This window comes from Ovis canadensis, chromosome 19 (genome assembly GCF_042477335.2).
Source record: "Ovis canadensis isolate MfBH-ARS-UI-01 breed Bighorn chromosome 19, ARS-UI_OviCan_v2, whole genome shotgun sequence".
Lineage (NCBI taxonomy): Eukaryota > Metazoa > Chordata > Mammalia > Artiodactyla > Bovidae > Ovis > Ovis canadensis.
In genome coordinates, this window is record NC_091263.1 from 58,437,935 (window position 1) to 58,458,735 (window position 20,801).

At 39.5% G+C, this 20,801-nt stretch overlaps 1 protein-coding gene, 1 non-coding gene and 1 pseudogene across 2 annotated transcripts in view; 2 read left to right on the forward strand and 1 right to left on the reverse strand.

Moving 5' to 3' along the window:
• The window catches only part of DNAH12 (dynein axonemal heavy chain 12), a 169,278-nt gene that overhangs the window by 72,344 nt on the left and 76,133 nt on the right, over positions 1–20,801 (forward strand). Inside the window, exons 31-39 of the mRNA XM_069560621.1 lie at positions 1,189–1,372; positions 1,506–1,646; positions 10,011–10,094; positions 10,713–10,901; positions 12,730–12,849; positions 14,369–14,557; positions 16,501–16,652; positions 18,088–18,226; positions 19,246–19,412. Coding sequence (XP_069416722.1) covers positions 1,189–1,372; positions 1,506–1,646; positions 10,011–10,094; positions 10,713–10,901; positions 12,730–12,849; positions 14,369–14,557; positions 16,501–16,652; positions 18,088–18,226; positions 19,246–19,412 — 1,365 coding nt within the window. The remainder of the gene's footprint in view (positions 1–1,188; positions 1,373–1,505; positions 1,647–10,010; positions 10,095–10,712; positions 10,902–12,729; positions 12,850–14,368; positions 14,558–16,500; positions 16,653–18,087; positions 18,227–19,245; positions 19,413–20,801) is intronic.
• On the reverse strand, positions 7,020–7,870 carry LOC138424777 (tyrosine-protein kinase CSK pseudogene; annotated as a pseudogene).
• Positions 20,270–20,341, forward strand: TRNAC-GCA (transfer RNA cysteine (anticodon GCA)). The gene has a single exon. It is a non-coding gene; the product is annotated as a tRNA-Cys (tRNA).

Sequence of the window (20,801 nt, forward strand, 5' to 3'; positions counted from 1 at the left end):
TCAAGAGGCAGGTCAGGTGGTCTTGTATTACCATCTCTTTCAGAATTTTCCACAGCATAGCATTAAATCCCAGTCATTAGCCTCTGTTAACAGTTAACTTGCCACCCACAACTTAGCCTCTAAGCCAGTGCCCCTTATTTTAGTCTCTCTCTTTTTTTTTTAATCATGGCAAAAATACCTTTTTCCCTTCTAGGTACCAATGTCTATCAGTAAGGATGGACTACAGAGAAACAATCTGTACCCAAATCTTAGTGACTTGAGAACAAAGGTGTATGTCTCAATCACACTGTTTTCAGTATAATTTAACAGGGAGGTTCTGCTCATCATAATTATTCAGTTCCCAGGCTGTTGGAGCAGCCACTGTCTCAACATTGTGGGTCACAGCTTGCTAGAGGGAAAAGAGAGAGCTCTGTAAGGTCCCTTATGGGCACTTATCTCTCCTCTACCAAGTAACACTCATCATTTCCATTTATTACACCTTAGTCACCTAGTAGTCCTAAAAGCGGAGAAGGCAATGGCACCCCACTCTAGTACTCTCGCCTGGAAAATCCCATGGATGGAGGAGCCTGGTGGGCTGCAGTCCATGGGGTCGCTAAGAGTCAGGCACGACTGAGCGACTTCACTTTTCACTTTTCACTTTTCACTTTCATGCGTTGGAGAAAGAAATGGCAACCCACTCCAGTGTTCTTGCCTGGAGATCCCAGGGACAGAGGAGCCTAGTGGGCTGCCATCTATGGGGTCGCACAGAGTTGAACATGACTGAAATGACTTAGCAGCCGTCCTAAAAGAGAGCAAGGAAAACTACTATGTGCCAGCAGAGAGGAGATTCAGAGATATTTGGCAAAGAGCACTGTAGCAAGTGAAAATGAGGAAAAGTGAATCCTCTCCATCTTCCTGATTAGGAAACTTCAAGTCATTAAATTTTTTTTCTTAAGTATGCAGTTGTTTCCATTTTCATTTGGAAATTTTTTATTCTCTTTTATAGATAAAGGGATTAATATTGAGAACTTGATTTAGAAATCAGTTAAATGTAACCACCTTATATCTGAGACAAAGTAATATAATTTCAAAAATTATATGTAGTAATTATCATAGGGTGAAAATTTATATACAAATATATAGGTAAATAATTTAACTTACCATTATTTTTGAGAATCTTATTGTATAATGACTTCTTTTCCTTCATAGTTTTATGTTAGTAGGAGAGCCTTTTGCTGCTAAAACAAAAGTTCTGCATATGCTGGCTGATACTCTAACTCTTATGAATGAATGTGGCTATGGAGAGGAAGAAAAAGTCATTTATAGGACTGTAAACCCCAAATCCATTACTATGGGCCAACTTTTTGGACAGTTCGACCCAGTGTCCCATGAGGTAATCCATAGAAGAAACATTCTCTACTCTTATTGACAATGCACGTTAAGCCAAGAAATCTGGAATATTTTTATGTTATCACTTTATAGTTTTTTACAGAAAGCTTTCCAACTCTTCCTTTTTTCCTCCTTAGTGGACTGATGGCATTGTGGCTAACACTTTTAGAGAATTTGCCTTATCAGAAACACCTGACCGGAAATGGGTTGTATTTGATGGTCCCATTGACACTTTGTGGATAGAGAGCATGAACACAGTACTGGATGATAATAAAAAGGTAAACCATCATGATTAAAAGCAAAACAGATGCATAGTATGAGTATACTTAACACTGCTGCTGCTGCTAAGTCACTTCAGTCATGTCTGACTCTGTGCGACCCCATAGACGGCAGCCCACCAGGCTCCCCCGTCCCTGGGGTTCTCTAGGCAAGAACACTGGAGTGGGTTGCCATTTCCTTCTCCAATGCAGGAAAGTGAAAAGTGGAAGTGAAGTCACTCAGTGTTGTCCGTCTCTTAGCGACCCCATGGACTGCAGCCCACCAGTCTCCTCCATCCATGGGATTTTCCAGGCAAGGGTACTGGAGTGGGGTGCCATTGCCTTCTCTGTACTTAATGCTACTGAGCTGTAAACCTAAAATGGTTAACACAGTAAATTTATGTTTTTTTTTTTTAAACCACAATTAGAAAAAACAAAGCAGATACAGACATGCTTAAACATGTTATATGTCCAACAATGAAATCCCAATATGTAAAATGAAGGATGCAGCAAAATGAAAAAGTTTATAAGTTATCTTTTCAGTGAAAACTACACTGTGGTAAATTCTTTGCTTAGTTTTTTTTTTTTTTAATTAGAATACAAGTATATTAATACTACTGCATTAGCAGGAAGGCATGGTAATGTAATGGGTGATAATAAGTTATGTGACTATAGTCTTAAGGTTTCTTATAGAACTTTAATATTTTATAAGAAAACAAAAACCCTTCTTTTTTGAAAACATAGACTGCTTCAGTGTTTATATGTGATATATAACCTTAGAACCTGTGAAATTTTAAAAAATAAGAAAATGGAAGTCTTATATTTAACTGAGAGATAACATATGTAAAGTATAAAATGCATACCAAAGTTTAGAATCTATGTGTTTTTAACATATGTGTTAAAACCCCAGATAACCATAATATAAATTAAAATACCTTAAATTTATTGCTCCCTACAAGGTTCACTTACGTCCCTATGCAACCTGTACATCTTCCCAAAGGCACAATCGTTATTCTAACGTGTGCTGTGATAAACTAGTTTTGTCAGTTGTTGAACTTGATGTAAATAGAATCATACCATATAATTTTTTCTTTATTTTGGTCAATACAACAACCTATGATATTAATATTGTAGTTCCATTTTATTTATTATTCTTTTAATATCTGTATTAGTATTCTACTGTATCAATATACCACAATTTATTTTTATATCTAAATGAAATAATTATACTACTAAGTAAGCAAACTAGTTTAATTAACATTCAAACATATACTCTAGTACTTTATCATAGGTGGTTAGTCATTTGTTTATTATTCAGTCATACTGATTGGACTAAGGGGGAAAGCAAACTGACAAGAAATAGTGATGATTCAGAAGAGAGGGTTAATCAGTTTAGTCAAGTCTAAGGTAAGAGAAACCCTAGTAAGACCGTAGGCATTGAGAGAGGGCATCAGAGGGCAGACAGACTGAAACCACAATCACAGACAACTGGCCAATCTAATCACATGGACCACAGCCTTGTCTAACTCAATGAAACTAAGCCATGCTGTGTGGGGCCACCCAAGATGGACGGGTCACAGTGGAGGGTTCTGACAGAATGTGGCCCATTGGAGAAGGGAATGGCAAACCACTTCAGTATTCTTGCCTTGAGAACCACATGAACAGAATGGAAAGCAAAAAGATAGGACACTGAAAGATGAACTCCCCAGGTCAGTAGGTGCCCAATATGCTACTGGAGATCAGTGGAGAAATAACTCTAGAAAGAATGAAGAGACGGAGCCAAAGCAAAAACAACACCCAGTTGTGGATGTGACTGGTGATGGAAGTAAAGTCTGATGCTGTAAAGAGCAATAATACATAGGAACCTGGATTGTTAGGTCCATGAATCAAGGCAAATTGGAAGTGGTCAAACAGGAGATGGCAAGAGTGAACACTGACATTTTAGGAATCAGTGAACTAAATGGGTGAATTTAACTCAGGTGACCATTATTTCTACTACTGTGGGCAAGAATCTCTTAAAAGAAATGGACTAGCCATCATAGTCAACAAAACAGTCCGAAATGCAGTACTTGGATGCAATCTCAAAAATGACAGAATGATATCTGTTCATTTCCAAGGCAAACTATTCAATATCACAGTAATCTAAGTCTATGCCCCAACCAGTAATGCTGAATAAGCTGAAGTTGAATGGTTCTATGAAGACCTGCAAGACCTTTTAGAACTAACACCCAAAAGAGATGTCCTTACCATTATAGGGGAATGGAATGCAAAAGTAGGAAGTCAAGAAACACCTGGAGTAACAGGCAAATTTGGCCTTGGAGTACAGAATGAAGCAGGGCAAAGGTTAATAGAGTTTTGCCAAGAGAATGCACTGGTCACAGCAAACACCCTCTTCCAACAACACAAGAGAAGACTCTACACATGGACATCACCAGATGGTCAACACCAAAATCAGATGGATTATATTCTTTGCAGCCAAAGATGGAGAAGCTCTATACAGTCAACAAAAATAAGACTGGGAACTGACTGTGGCGCAGATCGTGAACTCCTTATTGCCAAATTCAGACTTAAATCAAAGAAAGTAGGGAAAACCAGTAGACCATTCAGGTATGACCTAAATCATATCCCTTATGATTATACAGCGGAAGTGAGAAATAGATTTAAGGGACTAGATCTGATAGACAGAGTGCCTGATGAACTATGGACAGAGGTTTATGACATTGTACAGGAGACAGGGATCAAGACCATCCCCAAGAAAAAGAAATGCAAAAAAGCAAAATGGCTGTCTGAGGAGGCCTTAAAAATAGCTGTGAAAAGAAGAGAAGCAAAAAGCAAAGGAGAAAAGGAAAGATATACCCATTTGAATGCAGAGTTCTAAAGAATAGCAAGGAGAGATAAGAAAGCCGTCGTCAGTGATCAGTGCAAAGAAATAGAGGAAAACAATAGAATGGGAAAGACTAGAAATCACTTCAAGAAAATTAGAGATATGAAGGGGACAATTCATGCAAAAATGGGCTCACTAAAGGACAGAAATGGTATGGACCTGACAGAAACAGAAGATATTAAGAAGAGGTGGAAAGAATACACAGAAGAACTATACAAAAAAGATCTTCACAACCCAGATAATCACGATGGTGTGATCACTCACCTAGAGCCAGACATCCTGGAGTGTGAAGTCAAGTGGGCCTTACGAAGCATCACTACAAACAAAGCTAGTGGAGGTGATGGAATTCCAGTTAAGCTATTTCAAATCCTGAAAGATGATTCTGTGAAAGTGCTGCACTCAATATGCCAGCAAATTTGGAAAACTCAGCAGTGGCCACAAGACTGGAAAAGGTCAGTTTTCATTCCAATCCCAAAGAAAGGCAATGCCAAAGAATGCTCAAACTATCATACAATTGCACTCATCTCACACGCTAGTAAAGTAATGCTCAAAATTCTCCAAGCCAGGCTTCAGCAATACATGAATTGAGAACTTCCAGATGTTCAAACTGGTTTTAGAAAAGGCAGAGGAACCAGAGATCAAATTGCCAACACTGGGTGGAACATTGAAAAAGCAAGAGAATTCCAGAAAAACATCTGTTTCTGCTTTATTAACTATGGCAAAGCCTTTGACTATGTGGATCACAATAAACTGTGGAAAATTCTGAAAGAGATGGGAATACCAGACCACCTGACCTGCCTCTTGAGAAATTGTATGCAGGTCAGGAAGCAACAGTTAGAACTGGACATGGAACAACAGACTGGTTCCAAATCAGAAAAGGAATACGTCAAGGCTATATATTGTCACCTTGCTTATTTAACTTGTATGCAGAATACATCATGAGAAACGCTGGGCTGGAGGAAACACAAGCTGGAATCAAGATTGTTGGCAGAAATATCAGTAACCTCAGATATGCAAATGACACCACCCTTATGGCAGAAAGTGATGAAGAACTAAAGAGCCTCTTGATGAAAGTGAAAGAGGAGAGTGAAAAAGTTGGCTTAAAGCTCAACATTCAGAAAATGAAGATCATGGCATCCAGTCCCATTACTTTATGGCAAATAGATAGGGAAACAGTGGAAACAGTGGCTGACTTTAATTTTGGGGCTCCAAAATCACTGCAGATAGTGACTGCAGCCATGAAATTAAAAGATGCTTACTCCTTGGAAAGAAAATTATGACCAACCTAGACAGTATATTATAAAGCAGATATGTTATTTTGTCAACAGAGGTCCATCTAGTCAAGGCTACAGTTTTTCCAGTAGTCATGTATGGATGTGGGAGTTGGACTATAAAGAAAGCTCATTGCTGAAGAATTGATGCTTTTGAACTGTGGTGTTGGAGAAGACTCTTGAGAGTCCCTTGGACTGCAAGGAGATTCAACCAGTCCATCCTAAAGGAGATCAGTCTTGGGTGTTCATTGGAAGGACTGATGTTGAAGCTGAAACTCCAATATTCTGGCTACCTGATGCGAACAACTGACTCATTTGAAAAGATCCTGATGCTGGGAAAGATTTAAGGCAGGAGAAGGGGACAACAGAGGATGAGATGATTGGATGGCATCACCGACTCAATGGACATGAGTTTGCATAAACTCCGGAAGTTGGTGATAGACAGGGAGGCCTGGTGTGCTGCAGTCCATGGGGTTGCAAAGCCAGACACAACTGAGTGACTGAACTCAACTGAAGGGTTCAGAGCCTGGCGGAAGGATTGTTTCATATCAGATGAGAGGGGAGCAGGAAAGGGGAATGTGTGGCTTTAATAGTGGAAATTTTGAAGGCAAATTATTTTTTCCTCGATGGCCTAATGGAGTGATTTATTAGGATTCCATCTCACAAGGCAGTGGGTGGGTGGCAGGGACTCCAAGCCCCTAACAAACCGTTTGCATGTGGAGCATGCCAACAGCGCACCTGGTCAAGGGCAGTCATGGTGCTATAGAGGCGACCTGAACACAGAACCTGGGGCAAGTAAGGAGGCTGGGGTGATGGATCGGTAAAGAGGGGCCTAGTCTCCCCAACCCTCGTAGGCAGAGGAGGAAAAATAAGACTCATACTTTTCGTAAAACGCCCATTTGCTGGGTACTTTCTTTCTCCTTATCTTGAAAAATAACACGGGGGAAAAAAATCTCAAAAGAAAAGAAAGGAATAAAACCGTAAGAAGGGGAGAGATGGGAGGCCAGGGGGAGCCTGACCACGGCAGGGCTAGGGCGTCTGCCCCCTGCGCCTCAGCCTCCTCCCTTCTTGGCCCGGGGCCAGGCTCCCAAAGCCCCACCGGTGGGTCCCTGAGAGAAGGTGCGGGGCCTCGGCGAGGTCTCCGGGGGCCAGAGGAAAGAGGCGCACAGGCCTCCTGCTGGGTTCAGTTCGGGTTTGGGCCCAGCGAGCGGGGACGCCAGCTGTGCGGTCTATCTGGGTTCAGCCCCCACGGGTCTGGGCCCCAGCAGAGGCCGGCAGTCCCAAGTGCAGCTCGTGGGTTTGATGCGCTCCCGCTGTTCCCGGAAATGCGGGAAGGAGGGCCGTGCGAGGGCGTCCGGGTGCCCGCAGTGCGTCATGGCCTCGTATGGACAGGCGGGTGGCCGTCGGGGGCGTCTGTCCGTCTGGTAGCCCTTTCCAGCCGCCGGGCAACGTCCTTCAGGGATGGATTCTTGGGTAAGACACTCGCCCGGAAGAGTAGATTTTCCAGAGGAGGATCTCGAAACGCCACACGTCTGACTCGGTGGAGAACTTGCTGTCAGGGCCTCGGGGGCCTCCTTCTGGACCGGCAGCTTGCGGGTGCCCTGGGTGCTGGAGGCCTCCTCGGTGAGGCCGGAGCGCTGACCTGGGGCACATGGTCCCTCGGACACCAGCACCTCCAGGTGTCCCACGGCCTCGCTGACGTCTAGGAAGAGCTCGAGGAGATAGTCTCCTCCCAGTACCAACTGAGCCCTCGCAGGCAGTCCCCCAGGGCCCCTCAGCCGTGTTCTCGGCTACGATGTAGACCCGCCTTCCTCCTCTCTGGTCGGGCCTAGGAGCTGCACCAGGTGTACGCTGAAGTTGCGTCAGGACCCAGGCTTCAGCCCGGAAGGCCCGGACAGGAGCTTCATTCTTAACGGGCGACTCTGTTCATTCCCTCGGTAGTTGCCCAGCATCACGCCTCCAAACTCTCCGTTCCCAGTGGTCTGCACTAGCTTCAGCCCCTTCCTGTTCAGCGCCTCGGTGCCCTCCGTGACGTCTGGCCTGTCCCTCTGATCTGAGGTGCAATGCTCCTCCAGCTGCCTGAGGTCCATTTAGGTGCTGAGCTTGCTGGCTTGGTCCAGGATGCGGTGGCGTCCCCGGGGCTAGCCGGTGGTCTCCCGCACCAGGACAGGCCTGTCTGGTGGGCACAGCGGCTGCTCTGCCTGCTCCGCGTGGTCTGGCCGTGGAACCAGGCCGTGAAGCTGAGTTCCATGCGCCTTCACGCCCTCCGGCTCCTGGTCGTGGTTGGCTGGGGCGATGGCCTTGTGGCTCACCTTGTTCTTGGCTTTGTACCAGCTGGGGTCCTTGGTGACGGCCACTTGGTGAGCACGTCTTCTTTGCCGAAGGGAGGGTCTTTCTTGGTAGGGCAGTGAAAGTTGTACTTGGTAATATAGTCTGCATAGGAGGGCCAGGCCACCTGAGTTGCTGACATCTTCTCATTAGATCTGGCGTGCCCCCAGTCACAGGAAGGAGGACCTATCACTTGGTACCATGAGAGCGCTGCCGTCCCGGCCCCCTCACTGCGGGCAGCACCAGTGGCCTGCGGAACAGTCCATGGTGTGGGGAGGGGCCCAGGGGTCCTGGGGGCTGCGGTACAAAGAAGTCTGTGTGCGACAGAAAGGGGAGGAGAGACAGCCAGCCAGCGGCAGGGGCATGGCTCTGCGCCTGGGTACAGGAGGGAAGAGAGGTGCGGGGGTGGGGACGGGGGTTGGGAGGGAGCTCCGGGTAGTAAACAATGTAGCTGGGCCGGAAACCACAGTAGTTCCACTTGGGGACTTCGCGCTGGCAGCCCAGGGCCGCCCCCGGCCTCTGGATGGGGGCCAAGAGGTCTCGGCGGCCATAGGCTGGCTGGGGTGGGCGAGACAGGAAGCCCGGGTGTGGCCCCGACACCGCGGCAACCTGAATTGCCGACGTCTTGGAAGATTTGACAAATCCTTTGGACGATTTATTTTTTTCTTTGTGAAGCGGTAGACCGTGGTTCTTTGTACACTCGAGAAAGGGAAAGATTTAAATTAGCCATCAAGGAAAATGGAAAAGAGAGCTGCCTAGGAAAAGGAAGAAACATATATGGGTGTTATGGATAACCCGATGGACTTAAGACCATGAATTTTAAGCTTAGTGCCGAGGTCTGCCTCTGTGAGATTTTCTCTACCAATCTAAGCACTTTAGATGTAGGTGTAGTTCAGGTTGCTAGACTGGAAATACAGCAAGACTTTAAGTATATTGACAGGAGAATGCTAGAAATGCTGGACCATAGAACAGAAGCTACCTAATGAAAGAAGTGAAAACAACAGGGGAATGAAAACCTCTGAAAATAAAGAGCAAATTTAGTAGGAGTCAAGGGGTGAGAGAGCTGTATAGATAGGAGACATTATTAAAAGTTAATGACAATTACAAATGTGGAAGCCAAGGAGATTGAGAAAATAGAATAGCTTTAATAATAATGAATAAGATGGTTATTTGGCAGAAAAGACACAGTTGATAAATTCAGTTTTTTACATATTTGATTAAAGAGGAATGTTTTAGATTAAAAGAGACCCAGAGGAGACTGCAAATCCAATGCACGGTCCTTGATTGAATTTTGGTCTGAATAAATCATTTGAAAAGACATTCCTGATACAACTGAGAATATTTGAGTATTAGATGATATTGAGGAATTATTGGTAATTGTATTAGATGTGATAATGTTATTGTGGTTATACAGGAAAGTCCTTATTTTAAAAGATTAATATTGGCTTATATTTGGATGTGAAATGCCACGATATTTGTAATGATCTTTAAAATACTTTTTAAAAAGACAAAGCAAATATGGTAAAATGTTACCATTGGTTAACCCTAGAAGATGAGTATATGAATATTCATAGTATTCTCTATTTTTTCTATTTCTCTTTTTTATTAATAAAAAATCTTACAACTATAAAATCTATAGTATTTCATCTAATTTTTAATAACAAAAACTGACATTAGTATAGGATTTTATAGTTTTTTCAATATATCATGTAGTTCCCGTCTCCCCTCCTTATAAGAGAGAAGACAGAGCTAGACTTAGATTTTAGATTTAAGATTTTTCTGGCTTCCATCCTAAGACTTATCCTATTATATCCTAGGAGGTACTTTAATAAATAGAATAAACTTCTATCTGAGAAGTTTGAGATTTTTTAAAATAAACTTTTCAAAAATCGTTGCCTTCAGCTTTGCCTTATGAGTGGAGAAATCATTCAGATGTCCCCTCAAATGAGCCTCATCTTTGAAACAATGGACCTTTCCCAGGCTTCAGTAAGTTCATAATTTATTATAATAGTAGTTTATCCATTTGTTCACTGAGTCATATCTTTTTTCCTGTATTGCTTGTTTCTTTATTAAATCTTAAATTATTGGAGTATAGTTGATTTACAGTGTTGTGTTAGTTACAGGAATAAGTCATTTTTATTATGTGTCAGAAAGTGAGTTAGGCACAAAAAATACAAAGATGAATAAGACAGTGTATGCTCATTTAGAGAGGATGAGAAGCATGCTAATATATTATATATATATATAGCCTGATATAGAGGTACATGTTAGTGCTCTAAGAATATGGAGGGGGCAAGTGCCCAAGCGAGGAATGGGTAGAGAGAGGACGTGGGAAAATGTTTGAGTGTTTGATCTGGTTTTGAGGGGTAAGGCTTCTCTGTGCAGACTGGCTGGAGCTTGGCACTCCAAATCATGAAAAGATGTCTTGAAGAGACTTGGAGCCATGACATATCTGGGGATCTGTAGCTGCAGATAGTTTCATCTAGTGTATGTGATGCTATAGAGGAAGACAGGAGCCAGATCATGAAGGACCTTATAAGTGGTGCAAAGAATTCTTTAATAACTACCAGATTGGAAAATGAAAACTTGTCTTTTTTCCTCTAGCCTGCCACTGTAAGCCGCTGTGGCATGATTTATTTGGAGCCCTCACAGTTGGGATGGAAACCACTTGTGTCTTCATGGTTGAATTCACTGAAAGGACCTCTACAGGAACCAGATCACCAAGCTCTTCTGAGAGGACTTTTTGACTGGTTAATACCGCCCACTTTAAAGCTCCGTAAGAAAAGATGCAAGGTAACATTATAATTCTCTTATCTACTCTAATTTCTTTACTTTCCATTCAACTCAACCAAGTTTAAAGTCAGGATGGTAGGATAAATAAATCTTTTCTACTTAGACATATAATATCCATTTTTTAAAAAAATCAAAAGATTTATTATGAACATCCATGATTCATATGCAGTTGTAAGAAAAAATACAGAGAGATCCCACATACACTTCACCTGATTTTCCCCCATGGCAACATTTTGCAAGACGGTATTATAGTATCACAACAAGGATATTGATATTGATAACATCTACTGATCTTATTTACATTTCCCTAGTTATCCTTGTACTCATGTGTCTCTGTGTGTGTATGTGTCTGTATTCACGTGCATGCATTTATCCATCAGCATTTACTTGTTTTTAATTTTAATATGTATGCTTAAAGTGTACAAGATGATTTGATATACATACATGTAGTGAAATGAATGGGCTTCTCTGGTGGCTCAGCTGGTAAAGAATCTGCCTGTAATTCAGGAGACCCTGGTTTGATTCCTGGATTGGGAAGATCCCCTGGAGAAGGGAATGGCTACCCACTCTAGTATTCTTGCCTGGAGAGTGAAATGATTGTCACAGTCAGGATAATTACCATATCTCCTCAAATAGTTAACACATTTATGTGTATGTGTGTGTGATGAGAGCCCCTAAATCTACTCTGTTAGCAAATCTTCAGTATTGATACATACTGTACAGTATTACTAACTGTAGTTATCATGCTGTACATTAGATCTCTAGACTTATTCATCCTGCATAACCGTAACTTTGTACTGTTCGCTCAATTCCCCATTTCTCCCACCTCCTCCCCACTTGTAACCTCTGTTTTACTCTCCTTCTTTTTATGTATTCAGCTTTTAGATCATGCATATAAGTGAGATCATGCAGTTTTTTCCTTTCTGTATCTGGCTTATTTCCCTTAGCGTAATGTCCTCAAGTTTTGTCTATGTTGTTGCAAATGGCAGGATTTTCTTTTTTATGAATGAATATTATTCCATTATATATCTACCACAGTATCTTTATCCATTCATCTGCCAGTGGACAGTTAGGTGTTTCCATATCTTGGCTGTTGTAGATAATGCTTCAGTGAATATGAGAGTACAGATATCTCCTTGAGGTACTTATTTTATTTCCTTTGAGTGTATACCTAGAACAGGGATTGCTGGATCATATGGTAGTTCTATTTTTAGTGTTTTGAGGCCCCTCCATACCTTTGCACTAATAATGACTGGACTCATTTACCTTCTCACAGCCAGTGTGCAAGGGTTGTTTTTCTCCACATTCTTACCAACTCTAGTTATGTTTCATCTTTCTGATAATATCCATCCTAACAGGAGTGAGGTGATATATCATTGTGGTTTTGATTTGCATTTCCTTAATGATTAGTGAGGTTAACTGACTTTTCATATACCTCTGGACCATTAGTATGTTGTCTTTAGTTTCAATATGACTTCTTTCCAGATCATTTGTTTTATTTTCTCCTAACTTAATATACAGGTAGACTGTATTTTTGATAAATGTTTGTTGAATAAATACATTATAAACTTCATTTCTACTGTCTCTAGAGCACTGTTTATTCTCTTACTAATTTTCATTTCTCAGAATAAGAATATGTTTCACACAATTGTGTAATGTATTATGCTAGACTAAAATATTTGAGAGATTTTTTTTATCATGGCTGCAATTTAAATTCTTTAGCTTTTATAGAGACTGTGAAAGGTATGTTTTTTTAAGTGAAACACTTATTTTCTTTTACTATATATATAAGATGAATGTAAAGTATCTTATTCTTTTCACTTTGAAGGAACTGATTCCAACAAGCGATAGCAATGTGGTTGTCTCTCTCACACGCCTCTTTGAAGTCCTGCTCTGTAATGTGGTGGAGAACGATCCTACCAGCAAGCATATTCGTGTTTGGATTATGGTTGGTTTTATATTTATTGTGTTTTTTAAGTTATAGAATAAAAGGTGCCTCTGAGCAAATGTTGCTTGTCTTGAGAAAGACATTACAAGACCCAGAGCTATTTTTTGATAAGCACCAAAAGAGTATCAGAAGACATTAAAGTTGCCCTGATCTGGTATTCTAATTTATAAGACAATTTAGAGAAAGTAAAATATGTCAGAATAAATCAAAATGCCCTATTATTTATGAAAGATCATGATTTGATAAACAATAGAGTGACTTAATATTAAACCAATATGGACTTTAGGTGAATTGATCTTTTCTCAATGTTAAGCCAGAGTGTAAGCCATAACAAAGTGACTGTGAAAGACTAGGAGCAGGCATCCAACCAGCTGGGTGGTGCATTGCAGGCAGAATCCAGAGAGCATACAGGTAGGAAGGAGTCAGTGGTCCAGGTTAGTTAATGGCTAGAGATCAGAGGATGGCAGAGAATCAGGCTCTCAGGGACCCAAGTGAAGGACGTGTTCTGTTCTCTGCCCTGGTCTATGCTACTTTCCTGTCCGCCACCTACTCTCAGATTCCTTAACCTCCTCTATGCAATCTATCTGCTCTTCGACCCTGTGATAATAGCAGTTCCCTCTCATTGTTTTCCCTTTACTTTGTTGCCACAGAAAATTTTCTCTTGAAATGTATTTGATAGACTTTTCTATCTAGATAAAGCATGTACCTAGAGCAAAAATCAAGACAAAAGTAGGTTTTCCATCCATTACAGTCCCCCAGCCACCCTCCAGGCAGCCACCGTTACCAGTGCCTCATGTAGCCTGCTAGAGATATTTGATACATATCCACTTTCACAGTGGCTCAGATGGTGATAGTCTGCCTGCAGTGCAAGAAACCCAGGTTTGATCCCTGGGTTAGGAAGACCCCCGGGAGAAGGGAATGGCTATCCACTCCAGTATTCTTGCCTGGAGAATTCCATGAACAGAGGAGCCTGGTGGGCTACAGTCCATGGGGTCACAAAGAGTCAGACACGACTGCGACTAACACACACACCCACTATTTTATGCATGTTAACATACTATGCATACTGATTTGCATTTTTTCTCACTATGTATTTTGGAGATCTTTCCATATTAGTATTGTGGTACCTTTTTTTCCCTAAACAGCTATACATATTCCAGTGTATGTAGCTTATTCCAGTTAAGTTGATCTCTATTTGAGTTGCTTCAGATATTTTGCTACCACAAACAGTGCTGCAGTAAATATTCTTGTACATTTTAACCAGCAAGAATATATTTGAAGATAAACCCACTAAAAGAGAAACCCCTAAGTTATTTGGCATGAGCATTTTAAATTTAGACACATATTGCCAGAGGAATGATTTTTTTATGTGACTGGGATGTGCTCCATTCCACATTATTTGTAAATCTGATCTTTTCCAAGTAGGTTAACTAGAACTCAATATTTTAAATTTTAATCTGTTAAAAATCTCTTTTAAATAATTAGTTTAAATTAAACTTTTTCCTTTTTAAACCAACAGGCTTGCTTTATATTTTCTTTAATTTGGTCCATTGGAGGAAGCTGTGATACAGATGGTCGCATTGTTTTTGATATTTACATACGAATGGTCATAATGGGAAAAGATGAAAACAACCCAATACCTGAATCTGTGGGTAAATGGGAATGCAACTTTGATGAAAAAGGCCTAGTCTATGACTACATGTATGAGGTATGAGGTATGATTTAAGATGCTTGTTATGATAAACCATAGGACACAAAGTCTGAGATCAGTGGTCAAAACTGGGTTCCCGTCCTAAAGTTACTCTGACTCCTCCCTCTCTTTCGTTTCTCCTCCTATAACTTCTGGGCTTCCCTGGTGGCTCAGAGAGTAAAGAATCTGCCTGCAATGCAGGAGACCTGGGTTTGATTCCTGGGTTGGGAAGATCCCCTGGAGAAGGAAATGGCAACCCACTCCAGTATTCTTGCCTGGAGAATTGCATGGACAGAGGAGCCTGGCGGGCTACAGTACATGGGGTCGCAAAGACTCGACACGACTGAGCAATTAGCACACTAAATGATAACTTGTGTACAGTATAGATCCACTTGCTTGAAGAATATTTTATAATTTCAGATATACGTTAAATCTGTTTTCTCTAATTTAAAAAAGAAGTCACAAAAATATTCTTTTAAACAGCAAGCATTTACATAATCATTGATTCATGCAGATTTTACTTCACAAAGCCATAAGGTCTGGATAGAGCCTTATTACAATTTTACCTGAATCTTAAAGTCTATAGGTGAAAAAGCAAACCTAGAAAGGCTACTGACTAGCACAGCCAGGACTTGAACCCAAGTCTCCCGATTGCCAGTGCAGAAAGGTCTCTCTAAAACCGTGCTAACACAGAATTTTAAGAGCAAGACCAGAAAGACAGTTCCATTCACATTAGTCACATTGAGAAGTCAATAAAATAACATCTAAAACTAAAAAATCAGGAGATGATAGCCCAAGCATATTCTTTAAGAGTTGAAGGTAAAAAAAAAAAAAAAGTTGAAGGTAAATATCAAAATATCTAGCTGAAAGAGGCAAAGGTAAGTTGCTGTTGGAGAGGAGAAAATGAGTGGGAAACTGCTCTTTTTCCTTAACCTTGTAAACTTGGATTCTAAAATATGTACATATATAGTTTTATGATAAAAATAAAAGATAAAACCTCAGAAATTAAGAACATGAATTACTAAAGAATCATTCATGCAAACTTGCAAAATTATCATAATCCAGACACAAACCATATACATATACAATTTGTTAGAAAATATTTAAAAATTCTTAGATGCTCGCCATAGTCCTGGAATGGGGTCCAAGAGATCTCCTTCTTTGCCAAGTGTTAACTCTTTTGTTACTTGATGAAAGGTGAGAAGTCGGTGAGAGACATTTAGGATCTCCAGGGAAGTGCAGGACAACCTGGAGAGGAAGATATCTGAGTGGGGGAGGGTGGATTCCCTAATCAGGATCACTCAGGGTGTTAATACAGCAGATCTTCAGCCCATGGTTCAGAAGAAGTTCAATAATGTATCAATCAGTTCAGCCTTTCGAATATATCCTGGCTGAATATCAGCCTGGATCAATATGCCAAACAGAATAATTTTAGAGAAACAAATATAATAAGTTTATTTGATATTTTGTTTCTCTTGAGATTATTGCCTATTTGCTTTAAAATATGAAAACATCAAGCCAAAGTCCTATTAACTGTAACTTCAGCCACATCAGAGCGGCTCTCAAATAAATTCTTGATATATGCACAAGGACATCTTCAAGGCATTTTGGAAAAATTAGAGTGTTAAGAGGACATAGAGGCAAAAATATCTGAAATTTTATATATGTTGAATTTGTGATAACTAGGTTTCATTAAGTTCTTCAGGTTATCGTTGAAAAGGAAAACTAAAACTAAATGTGTATTTCTTACATTGGTTGGTGGAATCATGGGTGCATGTCAGTCTGCTTCATGAATTAAATACATTGTATACATTATTTCAGATGAATCTAATATTTCACAATAAAAAGCAGGAAAAGACTAAATACAGTTTTAAAAATCGTATATGATAATTATGTTAAAAAGAGCCTGTTAGATAGCAAGTGCATGGTTGTAATATTTTAAAACTTATGTTCTCTTATAGTTGAAACACCGAGGTCGCTGGGTCCACTGGAATGAACTAATTAAAAGTACTAGTTTAGGAAATAAACGTGTCAAGATTCAAGATATCATTGTCCCTACCATGGATACAATTAGATATACATTTCTAATGGATTTGAGTATTACCTATGCAAAGTAAGAAACTGTTATAACATGCATTTTAAATATTGCAGTACCTTTCCTATAGGATCATAGGATTTTTTAAGTGAACTTCAGAATCCATTTTCAGATAACTAAGACACTGAGCCACCCACTAACATTTCCGTAGTGACATCTGATACTCTTCAGTCCCTCAGTTGTGTCCGACTCTTTGCGACCCCATGAATTGCAGCACGCCAGGCCTCCCTGTCCATCACCAACTCCCGGAGTTCACTCAAATTCACGTCCATCGAGTCAGTGATGCCATCCAGCCATCTCATCCTCTGTCGTCCCCTTCTCCTCCTGCCCCCAATCCCTCCCAGCATCAAAGTCTTTTCCAATGAGTCAACTCTTCGCGTGAGGTGACCAAAGTACTGGAGTTTCAGCTTTAGCATCATTCCTTCCAAAGAACACCCAGGACTGATCTTCTTTAGAATGGACTGGTTGGATCTCCTTGCAGTCTAAGGGACTCTCAAGAGTCTTCTCCAACACCACAGTTCAAAAGCATCAATTCTTCGGTGCTCAGCTTTCTTCACAGTCCAACTCTCACATCCATACATGACTACTGGAAAAACCATAGCCTTGACTAGACGGACCTTTGTTCGCAAAGTAATGTCTCTGCTTTTGAATATGCTATCTAGGTTGGTCATAACTTTCCTTCCAAGGAGTACAGAAAACTAAGATCATGGCATCTGGTCCCATCACTTCATGGGAAATAGATGGGGAAACAGTGGAAACAGTGTCAAATTTTTACTTTAGTATGTCTCAAACAGGAGTTCTCCAGGTTTCTGTGAACATAAACTCAGGAGTTTTTTCGCTTTAAATTAGTTCAGACTACTCAAAAATGAGAAACCATACTTGAAGCTATTAGAATAGAGAGTTCCTTAGAGTTTGCTTTTAGATGGGTATTTTCAGTTAGTAACACTGACTTGATTCAAAAATGCTATTGGCGGGTAGATACAGCTGTTACTTTGTAGAATTCATTGCCATTTACTTTCTTACAGAAACCTTGTGGTACTGAGATAATTGCACAACAGCTTCAACCTCTCTCTTTGTCATCATCCTAGTATTCCACCTCCACCTGTATCTCTATCTAAAAAGTACAAATATAGCACTTTCTGAGGAGGCGAACACTGGCTTTATTTATTTTTTCTGAAAAGTTAAGCATGTGACTACTTGTTTTAGCATGTAACAATGTTACATCTGTCCATTAATAGTGAGTTACTATTTAAGTTTTGAAAGTAGGCAAAAATGTGTGCTAGTTGTTACTTTTATCAGTCTTTTATGAAATGACAATGATAAATTAAAATGCGAGTTTTTGGGTGAAGATGATTTGATTATTATTTATGTTTTCAACTAACTCCAGTCTTCTCTAGTTGAAATGTGTTCTGACTTTTTCTCCTTCTGATGATATGTTCATTGTTTCATTAAGGCCACTACTTTTTGTGGGTCCAACGGGTACAGGAAAATCAGTGTATGTGAAGGATAAGCTGATGAATCACTTGGAAAAAAACTTGTACTTTCCTTTTTATGTTAATTTCTCTGCCCGGACCAGTGCCAACCAGGTTCAGGTTAGTTAAAAGTTGGAAATATGGATCTATCATTTAAAATGTTTTTACTTATTTGATTAGCATTTAAAGCTGTATTTTTTTCTTTGTAAACAGAGTGGTAGTTTTAAAATTTTTTATTGGTATATAGTTGATTAATGATGTGTTAATTTCAGGTGTACAGCAAGGTGAATAATAAAACATATTTTAGTAAATCTTCTATGAATTTAAATAAAACCTCAGATATTTTATTTTTGGCTTTAAAGTAATTTTTAAAAATTAAATTTTAAGGACAAATTTCAAGAGAATATTTTTGCAGTAATACTGAATTGTTGAGCTTTGTCAGCCTTTTTTCCTCCCCAAGCCCAAGAAGCAACAGTTGATTTCTTAACTGGAGAAGTATGAAGTAAGAAGAGGGAGGGAGGGAGGGAGAGAGGTTTCTAACTCGTTCTTTCAATACTCTCCCAGATGGTACTTAGAGGCATTTGCTGCTTACTGAAGTTCTGTCAGTGAAAGATCTTTCAAACCATAGATTTTTTATTGTGTGACCCACCTTTTGCTCCTAGAGGTGCCAAGATGGAAGTACTGCATGCAATCTTTTCTAATTACCATTTTTATCTTCCATTTCTAGAATTATATCTGTCCATTCTCTTCTGACCTGTGGGGCTCATTTCCTTTGTTATAAGCTTATACAGTTCTCTAATTTCAAAATACTGCAAGTTTAGTGCTTTTAAATATTAAGTTAAAGTTAATAGATATGTTGGGGTATCTGTGGCTGAAAAAGTTTTGTGTGTGTGTGTGTGTGTACAATGTAAATATATAAATAGGTGTGTACATAACAATTCTAAGCACATAAAAGGGTTTCAATATATGCTCTTTGGATTATGTTGAATATGAAGTTTCATATAACCCTAAAAATGAATAAATTTACGTGAATAACCTGGTAATGCTTAACATTATTGCCTTACATAATTAGACTGTTAATTTTTTTCTGGTGTTAAGTATGGCTTTAAATATACTATACTTTCTACTTTATGTTTTAGAACATTATTATGGCTAGACTGGATAAAAGACGCAAAGGAGTTTTTGGACCACCTATGGGAAAGAAATGTATAATTTTTATAGATGACATGAATATGCCTGCATTGGAGAAATATGGAGCTCAACCTCCTATTGAATTATTACGACAATTTTTTGACTGTGGGAATTGGTAAGTATTTACCTGAAGTCTTAAGTAGCCATGTTGAGGTAACTTCTTGTTCTGTTTTTCTGTTTTTATTTTTTCACATCAAAATAATACATTTTTGTAAATTACTTAATGGGAGAAAATGGTTGTTCAGATTTTCTTATATGGAAAATTTTGGAATACCTTCCTATACTTTTTTATATCATGGAAGAATAATCCACAGGTATATTTATTTAATAATATATTAGTTCTTACCCTTTTAAGCTACTACTTTCAGTTATTAAAAATAATTTCCCAATTATATCTTTTACTATCACCCAGCACTGAGAATTTATGGATAGTCTCCCACCTAAACAAACAACCAGCACCCTATGTTTCCACCATTTAAAATTCCTTATATTATCTATGATTATTTGGGACTACCATATCTTTGAGATGGCTTGGTTTTGACAGCAATTTCATGAATAACTCTTCCACTCCTTCCACCCTATTTTACAATGTGTTGGATTAGTTTCCAACACATATGACATTGTATATTTTAGTTAGGATTAATAATTCTACATTTCCTCCTATTAAAATATTTCCCTAATCCCTAATATGCTATGATTTTTATCTCAAGGCAAGGATAGATTCCTTGTGAAACTAAATCATATTTTGGGATTATGTATTTTTTTGTTATTGCATGCCCTGCAATCTTGCTTTCAGGAGATAACCACTGTTAATAGTGTATTCTCTATTCTTCTGAGGTTTTTTTCCTATATAAATATATGCTTATTTAAAAAAAGACCCATGTTGCACATAATGTTTTATAACTTATTTGCACTTAATATATTTAACTATATTATTTATATGTTTCATTCACTTATCCATATTATTGGGCTTCCCTAGTAGCTCAGATGGTAAAGCATCTGCCTGCAATGCAGGAGACCCAGGTTCGACCCCTGGGTTGGGAAAATCCCCTGGAGAAGGAAATGACAACCCACCCCAGCATTCTTGCCTGGAGAATTCCATGGACAGAGGAGCCTGGTGGCCTATGGTTTATGGAGTCACAAAGAGTCAGACACGACTGAGCGACTAACACACACAAGCATCCATATTATTTGTTTATCTCATTTATTTTATTGGCTTTTAATGCTATTTAGTTTTGTGAATCTTACTATAATTTATTTAACCAGTCCCTATTGACAGTTATTAGAGTTGTCAAAAACCAGGTCATATTTTCATACTTTCTATGGTGCTTTTAGAGTAAAGACTGGCTGTATAAATTTCTCCCACCATTACCCCCCTTTTTTGCAAGAACTTCAGTGTTAAAGGACTTTATGATCTATTTGAAATAGGCACCTTTTCACTCTGAAAAGTTCCAACTAAATTGAGTCATTTTTATATCCTTTTTTATATTCCCTAATGGGTATC